At 37.1% G+C, this 15,696-nt stretch overlaps 1 protein-coding gene and 1 non-coding gene across 2 annotated transcripts in view; one reads left to right on the top strand and one right to left on the bottom strand.

The window, feature by feature from the left end:
* TEX11 (testis expressed 11) overlaps positions 1 to 15,696 on the top strand; it is a 220,582-nt gene that overhangs the window by 153,793 nt on the left and 51,093 nt on the right. The window contains exons 20-24 of the mRNA XM_068963198.1: positions 2,942 to 2,982; positions 4,322 to 4,408; positions 5,793 to 5,863; positions 8,170 to 8,286; positions 14,826 to 14,898. Coding sequence (XP_068819299.1) covers positions 2,942 to 2,982; positions 4,322 to 4,408; positions 5,793 to 5,863; positions 8,170 to 8,286; positions 14,826 to 14,898 — 389 coding nt within the window. The remainder of the gene's footprint in view (positions 1 to 2,941; positions 2,983 to 4,321; positions 4,409 to 5,792; positions 5,864 to 8,169; positions 8,287 to 14,825; positions 14,899 to 15,696) is intronic.
* On the bottom strand, positions 7,559 to 7,689 carry LOC138072095 (small nucleolar RNA SNORA11). Its single transcript, XR_011144245.1, has one exon. It is a non-coding gene; the product is annotated as a small nucleolar RNA SNORA11 (small nucleolar RNA).

Here is a 15,696-nt window from a genome sequence, read left to right on the forward strand (position 1 = left end):
TATCAGCTCAGCTGGGAGTACTCAAATATCTTTCTGCTCACAGTTTCTATGGCATACGATATCAAGAACTTAACAATTTGTGGAAGAATTAGGTCACCTATTTTTCATTCACAAAATTCATTTACTCCTAATAATTTAAAAGAAAACTTCAAGATCTTGAGTAGGGATGACTTTCAGAGAAATATCACTCATCTCTATTGTCTCTGCTTGAACAAAAAGTCTATAATAGTGTACCACTACTTCTTTTTTGCTTTGTATCTTTGTACCTGGAGGTATAATATTTTTTCAGCTAAATTCATTGGGAACTGTCTATAACTGAGGTAATATTATATTGATGACATAACTTTTTTTATAATACAAATTCTACCCATACATGTATGGTTAAGTTTTGCCTCTTCTTTACAGAATCCATTTGAAGGGCACTTACACTAAAAAAAAAAAATATTGATATAATTGGAATTTGAATAATGATCAAATATTTGATGATATTAAGAAATTATTGGAACTTCCCTGGTCGTACGTGGCTAAGACTCCACACTCCTAATGCAGGGGTCCTGGTTTGATCACTGGTCAGAAAACTAAATCCCACGTGCCACAACTAAAAGATCCCACATGCTACAACTAAGACCCAGCACAGCCAAATAATTTTTAAAATTTTTTTATCTTTAAGGCATATAATGGTAATATAGTTATGATTTTTAAAGAATCCTTTTATAGACACACCCTAAAATATTTATGGATGAAATTATGTGATGTCTGGAATTTGCTTCAAAATAATATAGCTAGGTGGAGGTATCATTGAAATAAGATTGATGATGAGTTAATAATTATTGAAGCTAAGCCATGGATACCTGGGGGTTCTTTCATCTGTTAACACATGTAAACTTCTTTGAAATTTTCAACAATGAAAAGATAAAGAATAAAATAGGAAACTCAGAGACTAAACCTTGATAGCTAATAGAACATAAAAGCTCCTTGAAGGCTAAAAAGGGCTATTTATATTTATCTTTGTATCTCTGAAATCTAGGACAGTATCAGATGCATAATAGTCACTCAATTTGTTTAAATGACTAAATATCAGTTCTTTATAAGAAGAGCTTATATTGGACTTACAGGGTACTTCATACTCCATGTAATTGCAATGCAGTCAGATCCCACTCATTAAAACTAATTAGAAGATAGGGAAAAAGAAAGGTATCTTGTTTAAATTAAGGACAAACTTAAATTACAGAATATTTTAAAAATATGCCTTTATTGTTTTCATGTAAATACAGTAATAAAGAACTCCTAAAAAAATAAAGAACATCTACTAGCAATGTTTTAGAGGTCAGGACCTGATTTAACAAATAGATTAGACTAATTTAGGGGAAAAAAGGCCTAATTCAGTGGAAAGAGAGAATTGAGTTCTAGTTTCAGATATTTTGCTAACTTCTGGTTTACTTTAGACAATAACAACTTATTTGACTTCTCTAAGGTTTATTTTCTTCACTTATTAAATAAAAGATGAACTGGAAAATTTTTAAAGTCCTATTCTAAAAATTTTTTTTAGTATGAATTTATTTTAATTGGAGGCTAATTGCTTTACAATCTTATGGTTTTAAATTACAGTATCTACTTAAGTATTAACAATTTGTGTGCTAAAACTTTTTAAAGCAGTTTGTCTCTTAAATAGACTGTTCATTCCTTTCCATATCCTCATTCTTACTTGTACTATTTATTTACATTAATGACCCCTCATAGATTATTTTATATAGTCACTGAATTAAATGGTAAAGAAGTCAACTTTAGCTCAGCTTAAATTCAGATTAATGAAATTTATGTTAGGAGCTGCTTTATATAAAGTAGATGTCTATTGTTTATCACTGAGAAAGCGGCTAGTTTTCCTGAAGCAGAGTCTGCATTGTATAATATTAGACATTCTCCTGATAAGACTAGTCTTACAGTATATTCTACCCTACTTAGTATAAACTTTTTTAGTTGAGTTAGCTAATACTTCCATATTTAATCCTTTGTTTAAACATAATGGGATGTTTTTCTCTGTTAAAATTTATGTACTCCACCTAAGGAAACTTAGGGCTTTCCTGGTGGCTCAGATGGTAAAGAATCCGCCTGCAGTGCGGGAGACCTGGGTTTGATCTCTGGGTTGGGAAGATCCTCTGGAGGAGGGCATGGCAATCCATTCCAGTATTCTTGCCTGGAGAATCCCCATGGACAGAGGAGCCTGGCAGACCACAGTCGCAAAGACCATGGGATTGCAGAGTCAGACACAAACGAGCGACTAAGCATAGCACACAAGGAAGCTTAACAAAGGGTCAAAAGGCTTGAATGGTAGTAGTCTTGACATCGTCATTGCATGACCTTAGACAAATCATCCCCAATTTCCAGATCTGTTTTCTCATCTATAAAATTAAGGTTATGGATCAGTGATTTTTGAACTATATTCCTTAGAAACCTGAAAATTCTGTGCCACTGCCTCAGGGACCAGGAACTGAGGCTCTAGGCCTCTGCCCACGAATGGTTCAAACAGAGCAGCTACACTTCTGCCTATTCTTGTATATTAGAGTTTTATAAAATTTTATCTAAAACACAGGTTCTGGTTTCCCCTCTTCAAAAAAAAGTTGAAAATCACAGAGATCAGTACCTGCTCTCAAATTCTATGACCCTGTAATATAAAACTTTATCAGTCATTGAAATCCTTTGCTTAAGAATAGGTGTAGAGGGGGAAGAGAGGAAAAAAAATGTGAGGACATTGGGGCTGAGGAACAGTATCCTATAAGGGGGAAAAACGGTGTAAAATGATAGATTGGCACCTTGAGCAGCAAAATTCACAATTTTGCATTTTCTTTGAGAAGCTCTCAGGTACAAATAGAGTCTCTTTTTGATACTTTTCTGTAGTAAAGCTTTGGAACAGCAGGAAAATACTCTTTTCTTTACTTTTTAGAAAGAAAGAAATGGATAGACTTTTGGCTTACTTCAATAGAGGTAAATATCTCCTTGATTATTTTCACTCATTCATCTTGCCTCTGTCCTCTATTAATATATAAATTCTCCAAGTATATTGAGCACACTGTCTCAGGCTTCATGTTTGAGTTAAGCTTCATGTTTTTACTAACATTTGTCACAGCAGTAAACCTAGTTTCTTTATTCACAAGCAGAGAAAAGTTTGCCGTCACTAGCATTCATCTCCAAATGTGATTTCAGCTCTGTTTTTATTGCAGTTTTTGAAAAGACATTTCTTTTTTTTCCTTCCTCCCTCCCTACCTGCCTTCCATCTCTGTTGCCACTTGATTCTAACCTAGAAAATGAACAGGTAAAAAAGGATCAAAACAAAAATACTCTGAACCCCACTAATTTTTATGATCTCTGTATCAAATTAGGATTGTTTACTCTGTTATTTTGAGGCTGTCTATCGATCTATCTGGACTTCCCTGGTGGCTCAGACGGTAAAGCGTCTGTCTACAATGTGGGAGACCCCAGGTTCGATCCCTGAGTTGGGAAAATCCCCTGGAAAAGGAAATGGCAATCCACTCCAGGACTATTGCCTGAAAAATCCCATGGACAGAGGAGCCTGGTAGGCTACAGTCCACGGGGTCACAAAGAGTCGGACAGAACTGAGCGACTTCACTATAGTCACTATCGATCTATCCAAGTCAGTGTCATCTCTGTATACCATTAATTCCTGCCTGCCCACTTCATTCAGCTAACTTAAATACACCAAAAACTCCATATCCTAGAAATTCTATCTCATTTATTGCAGTCATTCACTTTTGTACTTCAAATATCTGTTAACAGGTTGTTAAATGTAACAAAGCAGTTTAGAAACCACAGCTTAAGAGGAATGTTTCCTGTTGGCATTCTTCTCTCTCAGAAGGGCACAAGAGTATGTAATAAATGTTTTCTGATGATCACAACAGATTTTGGTTCTTTACTTTGCTTGCTGTAGGAGTTCAGTAAGTAAATACTATGCCAACCTCTCAGTACTCTTCCAATCCTCAATCTCCATTTCAGTATTTTAAATGATTATTTCTATCCTTTTTTTCCTGACACGTAAATCATATCTTTCTACCTCAGGTGGTGAATGATTGCTCTAATTAAAAATCTCTCCGAAGATGTTTGTTCTCTAGAGTTTGAATTAACAGTTTATAAGAGCTTGGTAATGCTTTTTGTCATTTTAATTATTTTGGTATGTACTCATGTACACACACTGAAAAAGAACTTTCTAAATCCAGGCTCATTTCTGACTGTTTTTAAAGCAGGATTAACAACTTTGTTAGAGTATAAAGTAAAAGGCCTTAATATCAGATTTTCCTGTTTGATGCAGTACTCCTGAACCTTACACAGTTATTTGAAGGAGAAGCTTGGACTTTAGCCTCTAAGATTAACGAAGCTCATTGGTTTCGAAAAACAGGTAAAAGGAAATTCTGTGGCTAAGCGAAACATTGTGGGGTGATAGAATCAGACAGATTCAAATTCTAGTTCTTAAATTTATAGCTATGGGTATAAGGATAACTTGCTTAATCTCAGTTTTACTATTTAATCTCAGTTTTACTATAAAAAATGGGGAACCTGGGACATACCATGTACTCAACTGTTAGTTTTCTTCATTTCCTATTGAAATGAATCTAAGAATAAAATAATGAATTAGAACTGCAGGTCTCCAAGGTTATGTTCCTAAACTTGGTCTAGAATGCCCAATTTATCTCTAAATGTGAATCATGGAAAATAAACTACATGCAACAATATGAATGAATCTCACAAAAGTTATGTTGAGCAAAAGAAGCCAGATGTTACGTATATACTGCATGGATCCATTTATATATAGTAAGAAACAAAAAGCCAGCCAACTAATTTACAGTGTTACAACTCAGGATAGTGGTTACCGTTGAAGGGAGTAGTACTTGAAGAGAGTAGGTGGGATTGCTTCTGGGTTTCTGGTAATGATAAAGATCTTTGATCTGGATTGGTTACATGGATATTATATACTTTATGAAAATTCATCAAGTTATACAGTTACGAGTTATATAATTAACTTCATGTAAATTCTATTTATAAAATTTACACTCCAGTGGTAAGTAAGTGAGAGCAATTAAGCATCAGTGTTATAAGGTTAACTGGTTCTTCATGAACCTTTTTCTGCTTTATGGGGTTTACTGGGTCTCTAGGAGAAAAGGGAATAAATATAGCAATCTGGCTTCTGGGAAACTTATGTGTATAATGGAAAATAGAAAACATTTTAATTATAGAAAAATTTAATGACTTTGATGCTTTAGAAGTTTGAAAAGTTATTTCTCAATACTTGTTTTACTGAATTTTAATTTTGATTTTTGAAGATAAAGATCATGCTGAATGTTGCCTGATGGGGATGTCCACAGCTCTATGAAAGCTGTGAATCTTTCCATCAGTTTTCCTGAACGTTTGAGTCTAATATGCCTGTTCTTTGCTGAATTTTGACTTTCTTTCAAAAGAATTGGTGAACTCTTCAATGTGATCGTCATTTTTTAGATGGATTCATGTCAACTAAGAATTTATTGTATATCCCTGATTTTAAAAAAACTCAACATTATTGCCACTAGTCATTGTCCTAGAATTAAAGATTGGAACTAATAGAAGTCTCTAAGTTTACCTGGAAAAAATTTCTCTAAAAACCTAAAGTTAGCTTTTTTTAACCCTTGAGAAACCCTACATTAGTATGTTAATATTAAGGATGTGGAGATTATAAATCTGTGGAGATTATAATGGTACAGATTAAACAGTGAATTTTCATAATTATGTTATTTCATGTTAATATTCAGCTTGGAACTTGGCTGTGCAATGTGAGAAAGATCCACTGTCAATGAAAGAGTTTTTTATACTTTCTTACAAGGTAAGTCTCTTCTAACAAGTATCTCATGTTTGAACCACAACGAGGATATGACCACTATGGCTATAGTCAAGGACTAAGTATAGAGTGAGATTGGCTTTTAATCTAGGAACTCTTAATACACGTTTAAGCAGGAATGACCTAAGGAGAATTTGATCCCTAGAGGATATGATATGAGAATATGAGGTAGATCTCCCCATACCACAGTATCACAAACAACCATCCTGGAGTGTAAAGTTCTACCATAAGAGACTTACTCTTTTATCTTTGAAGGAATTTTAGTCTCTCAAAGTCCTATATAAAAATCTAACTATTTTTAGAAGGAAATACTCTTTAAGAAATTGTAAATTGCCAAAACGTTAGAAACAGTTCTGGATATAAGTCTATAGGAATATAGAATAGGTATCTGGGGACAACAGGAGGTTAAAAGGATGCCGAGAAGTTTAGATCTGCTTTATAACTTTTCTGAGAGCAAGCTCTATGTGTAAGGATTTGAGTTTGTTTTGGAATTATAAGCATTTAAAAATAGTCATTAGCCTGCAAGGTAGAGGTTAAATGACAGACAAAGGAACAAGCATTGATGAGCGGATGAAAGGGGAAGTGGTAAAGAATATCCTTCATACACATTCAGGAGTATGAAATCTGTTACGTTGAGATAGATTAAATGTTTTAGAACTGGAGAAAACTATATAGGTAATCTAGCACAACTCCTTCACCTTATATATGAGTTGCCTGAGATGTAGAGATTGGGTATCTTGAAATGCTATTTAGTTAAATGATGGTGATGATTATGATCACTAAATATTTGGGGAGAATAAGAAATAATGTTTGAAAATTTTAAGTATAATTGCCATTTTAATGAGGTAAAATAAATCAGTTTTAGTTTTGACATTTGTGATAGCACCAGTAGAATTCCATGTTAGAATCCTAAGTAGCCTAGAATTTTATTGTACAATGCTGGGAGGTTATTTTTTGAGGTTAATTTGTGCTTTTATTTGCTAGCATAATTTGGCTAGAGTGGCCTACAAACTTTGTTGATCTTGTGTGTAATATGTATACACACATGAAAGGAAACAAAAGTTTTGCCAAAAATGTCTACCCTGAGTGTTAATTCTTTTTTTTTTTTTTTGACTTTTTAAACCATTTTTAGGTTTACAACAAAATTGACAGGTACAGAAATTTCCCATATATCCCCTTCCCACACATGCATAGCCATTATTAACTAAGTGGTACCTTTTTAAAAAAAAAAACCAAGAACGAAATGCACTGACACATAATTTCCAAAGTCCACAGTTCACCATAGGGTTCGCTTTAATAAGTGAGAGTAGTGTTGCATATTCTGTGGGTTTAGACAAAAGTACAATGATATATATCCATCATTATAATGTGATATACAATATTTCACTGCTCATAAAACTTCTGTACCCTGTGTATTCATCTCCCCTCTCCCCCCAAACTCCTGGCAACTGTTGATCTTTAGATCATCTTTTCCAGAATGGCATGCAGTTGCAATCTATTTTTTTTTTTTTTCCCCTTGGAAAGAGAGGTTCAAAGTCTTTATAAGACTATTCCATGGCCCACTCGTGTATGCACCTCACCAACTCTAGGTGGCAAACTTCTCTATTAAATACTGTAGGTTTTCTTCCAGTATTGAGCCCCGCTGGTCCTACCAGCAACCATATCGAGCTACAGAGGGACATGTGTTTGGGTATTTGTTCATAGAAAGGCCACAAGTTTTGTGCCCCTTGTCACAATGAACCCAGATTCCTGTTGGACGTGTTATAAACAGAGGAGCCATTTCTTCAGGCCCCCTACTCTAAGCACACCCCATGGGAGTTTTTTTCTAAAGCTAGAGTACAAGGTTTAATGATGAAGTTATCCTAATGTCTGTCAAGATTTGACATTGTCTCTTTCAGCCATGAACAATATAGGTATTAATTTCAGCTCTATTCAATGCAAAGGGAAAATCTATTTTCCAGGGGAAAAATCACGTGGAAATTACAACATAAGCCAAGAAGTAAATCACTAGATAAAGATACAGGGCCAAATGACAGTACTTGTCACTGGGAAAGACAGGAAAATTGTGAAGAAATACTTTTTAATCTCTCAAAAAGTGCTAAAAAATGGAAAGTAATACAAAATTAAAACCATAAATCAGTGTTATAGCCGATATCATTGTTAAGGTGAAATGTGGTTTTCCAGCTGAATTTTGTCATTCAGACAGGATGTTGCTGATTTTCATTCTGATTGTTTGTGTTCACCTGGCAGAATTCTCCCTATTCATTGATGTTCTGGTTATTTCTTATCAGCTGTCCCAGTTTTGTCCTCCTGATCAAGTAATTCTGATTGCACAGAAAACATGTTTACTCATGGCAGCTGCAATTGATCTAGACCAAGGAAGAAAAGCTTCAACAGCTTTTGAACAGGTAATGTGCAACCTTCAAAGAAAATGCAAGCATTCAGTGTGCTGTTTGGTATGTTTGCCTTCCTTCATGTAATTCTTTTTGATTCTCTTTTTAGAATCTTTTCCTCCATTCTGGAGGAATTGATTTCAAAGATGTGTAATTCCTTTCTAAGGAAAGGTCATATTTGGCTTAGCCTCTTCTTTTAAAATGCCCCTTGCCATGGACCACTCTTTGTGAATCTGCTTTTAAATATTCTTCATCTTCATCATCTCCCTGTGATCACAAGTGATCCATAGGTTGTTCTACTTCTGTTTCCTTTCACACATTCTCTAAGGAAACACATTTACTTCCACAGCATTTTTTTTTTCCATTTGGCTGTGTTGGGTCTTAGCTGCAACATACAGGATCTTTCGTTGAGGTGCATGGACTCCCTAGATGTGGCATGCACTTCAGTAGTTGTGGCACACAGACTTAGTTGCTCTTCATCATGTGGGATCTCAGTTCCCCAACGAGGGATCAAACCACATCCCCTGCATTGCAGGGCAAATTCTTAACCACTGGACCACCAGGGAAGTTCCACTTCCACAGTTTTGTTAGCCATCTGGAATTATTTAGCTGACTTGTTTATTGTCACAAACTGGTTCCAAATTGGGAAAGGGGTACATCAGGCTATATATTGTCACCCTGATATTTCACTTATATGCAGAGTATATCATGTGAAATGCTGGGCTGGATGAAGCACAAGCTGTAATCAAGATTGCCAGGAGAAATATCAGTAACCTCAGCTGCCTGCAGTGAGGGAGATCTGGGTTCGATCCCTGGGTTGGGAAGATCCCCTGGAGAAGGAAATGTCAACCCGCTCCAGTACTCTTGCCTGGAAAATTCCATGGGCAGAGGAGCCTGGTAGGCTACAGTCTATGGGATTGCAAAGAGTCACACAGGACTGAGCAACTTAACTTCAGATACGCAGATGACACCACCCTTAAGGCAGAAAGTGAAGAACTAAACAGCCTCTTGATCAAAGTTAAAGAGGAGAGTGAAAAAGTTGGCTTAGAACTCAACATTCAAAAAACTAAGATCATGGCATCCAGTCCCATCACTTCATGGCAAATAGATAGGGAAGCAATGGAAACAGTGACAGACTTTATTTTCTTGGGCTCCAAAATCACTGCAGATGGTGACTGTGGTATGGCAAAACCAATACAGTATTGTAAAGTAAAATAAAGTAAAAAAAAAAAAAAAAGACGCTTGCTCCTTGGAAGAAAAGCTATGATCAACCTAGACAGCATTTTAAAAAGCAGAGACATTACTTTGCCAACAAAGGTCCGTCTAGTCAAAGCTATGGATTTTCCAGTAGTCATGTATGGATGTGAGAGTTGGACTATAAAGAAAGCTGAGCACCAAAGAATTGATGCTTTTGAACTGTGGTGTTGGAGAAAACTCTTTTGAGAGTCCCTTGGACAGCAAGGAGATCCCACCAGTCAATCCTAAAGGAAATCAGTGCTGAATATCCATTGGAAGGACTGATGCTGAAGCTGAAACTCCAATACTTTGGCCATCTGATGCAAAGAACTGACTCATTTGAAAAGACCCTGATGCTGGGAAAGATTGAAAGCAGGAGGAAAAGAGGACGTCAGAGGATGAGATGGTTGGATGGCATCACCGACTCGGTGGACATGGGTTTGGGCAGGCTTGGGGAGTTGGTGATGGACAGGGAAGCCTGGCATGATGCACTCCATGGGGTCACAAAGAGTCTGCTGCTGCTGCTGAGTCGCTTCAGTCATGTCCGACTCTGTGCGACCCCATAGATGGGAGCCTACCAGGCTCCGTCATCCCTGGGATTCTCCAGGCAAGAACACTGGAGTGGGTTGCCATTTCCTTCTCCAGTGCATGAAAGTGAAAAGTGAAAGTGAAGCTGCTCAGTCGTGTCCAACTCACAGCAATCCCAGGGACTGCAGCCTACCAGGCTCCTCCGTCCATGAGATTTTCCAGGCAAGAGTACTGGAGTGGGTTGCCATTGCCTTCTCCACACAAAGAGTCAGACATGACTAACTGAACTGAACTATTTATTGTCACTCAATTGCATTTGTTTTCTTTGACCCACATTCTTGAATATTTTATCATTCAGTTCAGTTCAGTCACTCAGTCATGTCTGACTCTTTGTGATCCCATGGACTGCAACATGCCAGACTTCCCAGCAAGCAGGGTGACAATATACAGCCTTGACGTACTCCTTTTCCTATTTGGAACTAGTCTGTTGTTCCATGTCCAGTTCTAACTGTTGCTTCCTGACCTGCATACAGGTTTCTCAAGAGGCAGGTCAGGTGGTCTGGAATTTCCATCTCTTTCAGAATATTCCACAGTTTATTGTGATCCACATTAACTCCTTTTTTTTTTCTTTTTAAAAAATTTTTTTAATCTGTTTAAATTTTTTTTATTTTTTTTTAATTTATAATACTGCACTGGTTTTGCCATACATTGACATGAATCCACCACAGGTGTACATGAGTACCCAACCCTGAACGCCCCTCCCACCACCCTCCCCATGTCTTCTCTCTGGGTCATCCCAGTGCACCAGCCCCAAGCATCCTGTATCCTGTATCGAACCTAGACTAGCGATTCATTTCTTACATGATAGTATACATGTTTCAATGCCATTCTCCCAAATCATCCCACCCTCTCCCTCTCCCTCTCCCACAGAGTCCAAAAGTCTGTTCTTTACATCTGTGTCTCTTTTGCTGTCTCGCATACAGGGTTATCATTACCATCTTTCTAAATTCCATATATATGCGTTAGTATACTGTATGGGTGTTTTTCTTTCTGGCTTACTTCACTCTGTATAATCGGTTCCAGTTTCATCCACCTCATTAGAACTGAAACTCAGTTTTAACAACAAGAAAACAAAATATCTACTTTTGCCTGAATCCCACTCTCAGCTTAAACCTTACATCTTTTAAGGAGATAGCAACATCAATATCTCACTCTCTCATATACCAGAGTATTCACTGATTTGTCTTTAGTTCTTTCCTTCCTTCTTTCAAGCTAGGAAAGTTGTCACCAAATTGGACTTCTAGCATGTTTGTATGATTTTAACTTCTGGATCTCTCTGGTTTTTTCTCTTGAAACTGAAAGTGAAGTCGCTCAGTCGTGTCCGACTCTTTGCGACTCCATGGACTGTAGCCCACCAGGCTCCTCCGTCCATGGGGTTCTCCAGGCAAGAATACTGGAGTGGGTTGCCATTTCCTTCTCCAGGGGATCTTCCCAACCCAGGAATCGAACCCATATCTCCCGGATTGCAGGCAGATGCTTTAACCTCTGAGCCACCAGGGAAGCATTTCCCATACTTGCCAGCTTCTTTTCTTTCCAATTGGTACAAAATCCTTCTTGCTGCTTATTCTGTTCCTTCTGTAAATATGTTCTTTTATATGATTCTTCACATCTGAAACAAGCTATCAGTAGATCTCTGCCAACATATTTTCTTTCCTTTCTTTTCCATTACTGAGTTCAACTCAAAAAACATGTGAGTACCAAGCACTCTGCTAGTTACTAGAGATAAAGAATATAAAGTCCTTGTCCTGAGTAGTAAAGGGACCACTTTTTAGAAACTTTTCCATAGTAAAAGAAGATAAATCTACAAGCCTCAGAGCAAAACCAAAACAACCATTTTGCTTCTTTATAAGTAAGGGTGTTGTCAAACTGAAATTCATTCCAAACAAACTGAAATGTCAGGGTTTGGAGCAGAAAAAGGCTTATTACAAGGGCCATGCAAGAAGAATGAGTGTCTCGTGCTCAGAAGACCTGAACTCCCCAGTGGGTTTCAGGGAAGTTTTTATAGGCAACATTTGGAGAGGTGGCACTGCAGAGTGTGTAGCTCTTCTCTGATTGGCTGGTGGTGAGATAATAGAATGGTCATCATCTCAGTCTGATATCAGCCTTCTGGTTCCAACCAGTTGGGGTCCACATGCTTGTCCTCAGCCTAAGGTTATCATCCTCCACCTGGATAGAGGCCTTAATTCCTGTAGAAGAACTAATCTTGTTCCACTGTAGACAGTGTACATACTTTGTCTGACTTCATGTTATTTTAAATGTATTTGAAGTTTGTGTTGTGGTCTAACATATGGTCTATCCTGGATAAAGTGCCATGTGTGCTTGAGAAAGAATGTACTTTGTTCTTGGGTTGATGAAAATTGTCCATGTATATCTTTTAGGTATAAAAATAAACTTTACATAGTTTTACACAGTATTTTAAAATAAGAAAAGAAAGAAGAAATATATTATCAGTACACTTTGTTTTTTCATTTGTATTCAAATTGCTATTGGTGTCACTTGCTTTCAGCCTGAAGAGCTTCTCTTAGCATTTTTATAAATGGTTCTGCTAGCAAAAAGATGCAACTTTTTTTAAATCTGGGAATTTCTTTATTTTTCTTTCAGTTCTGAGAGATAATTTTGCTGGGTATTAGATTCTTGGTTGCCTGTTTTCTTTCATCACATTGAATATGTTATCCCACTGCCTAATCAATATTCTACATTTCCTAACATTGTCATCTTGCCTTCCTTTTTTAAGTGTGGTTTCCTTTAATTGTTTTAACATATTTGAAACAGCTGCTTTGAAACCTGTGTCTGCTAATTTCCAATATTGGACCTTTCAAAAGTCAGTTCCTCTTGCTTACTTTATTCCTGTGTATGGGTCATACTTTCTTGTTTCTTTGCATATTTTATAATTCTTTGTAGAAAACTGAACATTTTGCATAGTATTTTGGAACATCTTTGGGTACTGATTCCCCCTCTCTGGTTCTTGTTAATATGTGCTTGCTTGTTTGATTAGTGACTTGTCTGGACTAGTTCAGTGCAGTCTTATTTCTGCAGCTGTATAGTAGTATAGAGCTTCTAATGTTATTCCTCAGAGATCACAGTCTTTGCCTTTGCAGTCACCATGACCCCTCCCCTGGAGAGGAATGAAAGTAGTTTTAGCAGGGTTATTTTTTAGTATCTCTTTCCATGATCACCCTGTTAAGCTTCTGAGTGGTCTTCTATTGGTATCATACACAGGTGTAAGTCTTTGTGAATTACTAGGTGACTGGTGTGTGTGTGTGTGTGCGTGTGTGTGTACGTGCACATGCACACGCACGCACATTTGAAAATACTCTGGTATAAATTGCTCCACAGTCTGATCGAGTTAACGTAAGGCCCCTTTGAAGGGGTAAGTAATCTTAGCTTTCTCTTCCCCTTCGTTATCTCTGTAAACTTGTATTCTGCTGTTTGGCTTGTCATTATCACTGAGTTACCAGCTTCCTCTTAATTGCCCACACCAAAATCTTCACTATTTTTATAGTGTCTTTAGACTTGAACTTCCCCAAGCTCTATTTCAGTAAATGTCAGTCAGTCTCCTTAGGGTGACTACAGAGCTCACTCTTCTAATGACCTTCCTCTCCTCCTGAGCAGAAACTCTCTACACTGCTTTGGAGCTAGAGGCAGGGACCATGACCCATTTGTATCAGAATGACAATACAGCTCTGTAAGTCAGGAACTAGCAAAAGTCATAATCCCTAACATTCTTAACTTGCCTCTTTGAGCATGGAAACTCTCTTATAAGGAAGCTGAGGTGAGGGCAATTGTGACCCAGTATTTTCAGCTGCAGTGCTTGGGGGGACTGGGTAGAAGAAAAGAGTGCCAGGCTTCTTAATTGTGCTTGTTTATAATAGAACTTGGGCTTCCCTGGTAGCTCAGCTGGTAAAGAATCTGACTGCAATGCAGGAGACCCTGGTTCAATTCCTGGGTCAGAAAGTTCCCCTGGAGAAGGGATAGGCCACTCATTGTAGTATTCTTGCCTGGAGAGTCCCCATAACCGAGGAGCCTGGCAGGCAACTAAGCACAGCACATATTCATGCAATACAGATCTTGGGGAGGGGAATGAGAAGTCCTGGCAACATGCCCCTTATGGTCATCCCTAGCCTGGAAGCTGAGGGTATAGTGAGCCTTATCTTCTTGGTTATACCCACCTAAAGTGCTCTTACATCATACCTAACTGGGGAGGGGAGTTGGCCAGATCATGGCTCAACAGCTACAGGTACTCACTGTTCTTACTGAGACTTTAGTAGATTTCCTGGAATAGATGTTTCCCCATTGGCTATTAATATATGCCCTTAGGGCAATTTTCTGAGACTTTACATGATCATGTTTTAGCATTTTCACCAGTTATGGTAATTTTGCTGGGGAGAGGATCCATAGATCTTCTCATATCACCATTTTAGAAGCAATTTTCTTCTGTCCTAGATTATTAAAATTGATGATACTCAAGATTTTCTGTTTAATCCTCAATTTTCTGTAAGTTAAGTGATTGTGCTATGCTATGTTATGTCAACTGTACCTCAGTAAAACTAGGGGGAGAAAAGGAAAGAGAAAAAAATACAGGCTAATATTTATATATAAATCCAGAAATATTCAGTTTATACTTCCATTTTCCTAGTTTAATTTTTTACTGCTTTTAATTATATGATTTTTATTTGCTTAAAGTTTTGTTTTGTTGAGACTAATTTTCTCATCGCTTTCTTACCAAACAGGCCTGGTTCCTAAATCGTGCACTTGATCTGATCTGTAAATGCAGAAACATCTGGAATCTCCTGAAAACAACAGGTACAGTGGGACTGGGAGTATGGTAACATGGTTATAAAGGGTGTTTCAGATCTGAATAACCTAGTCTTTTATCAGCAGAAATTTGTGCCACTAAAATACTTGATAACCAGCCAAATGATTCTTTAAGAACTAGCTTTTCCCCACTCTATGTTTGTATTTTGTATTTTAAATCTTTGACACACTACTTAGAGTAAGAATATTTTTTTTAATAATTATTTATTTACTTGGCTGTGCTGAGTCTTAGTTGCAGCATGCAGGATCTTCAGTTGTGGCATGTGAGATCTAGTTCCCTGACAAGAGATCAAACCTGGGTCCCAGCATCGGGAGCAAAGAGTCAGCTGCTGGACCACCAGGGGAAGTCCCAAGAATATATTTTATCTTCATTTTCATTGTAGTATTGAGTATAAAAATAGTACCATCATTGTTCAATATGACTTTATTGCTCTTAGGTCACTGGATTTGATATCTAATTTAAACGAATTTTGACTTTGACTAAATGTAGGGTACAGAATCTTCCAAACCACAATGATAATATCAGATACTGTTAACATTTTGTAATGAAATAATCTGTGTAGTAGTAAACCATTTGAAGCTATATAGTAGCTTGCTATGGTTTCCTAATTAAGGATGGTATTATTATATAGACTTTATTATATTGTGTCCATCTATTCCTGTTTTAGTTAGAATTTTTTAAAAATCTATACATACTGAATTGAATTTCATGCCTTTTATTTTTTATTAATTAATTTATTTACTTTGGCTATGCTGGATCTTTATTGCTTTGCATGGGCTTTCTCT

Source organism: Capricornis sumatraensis, chromosome X (genome assembly GCF_032405125.1).
Source record: "Capricornis sumatraensis isolate serow.1 chromosome X, serow.2, whole genome shotgun sequence".
NCBI lineage: Eukaryota > Metazoa > Chordata > Mammalia > Artiodactyla > Bovidae > Capricornis > Capricornis sumatraensis.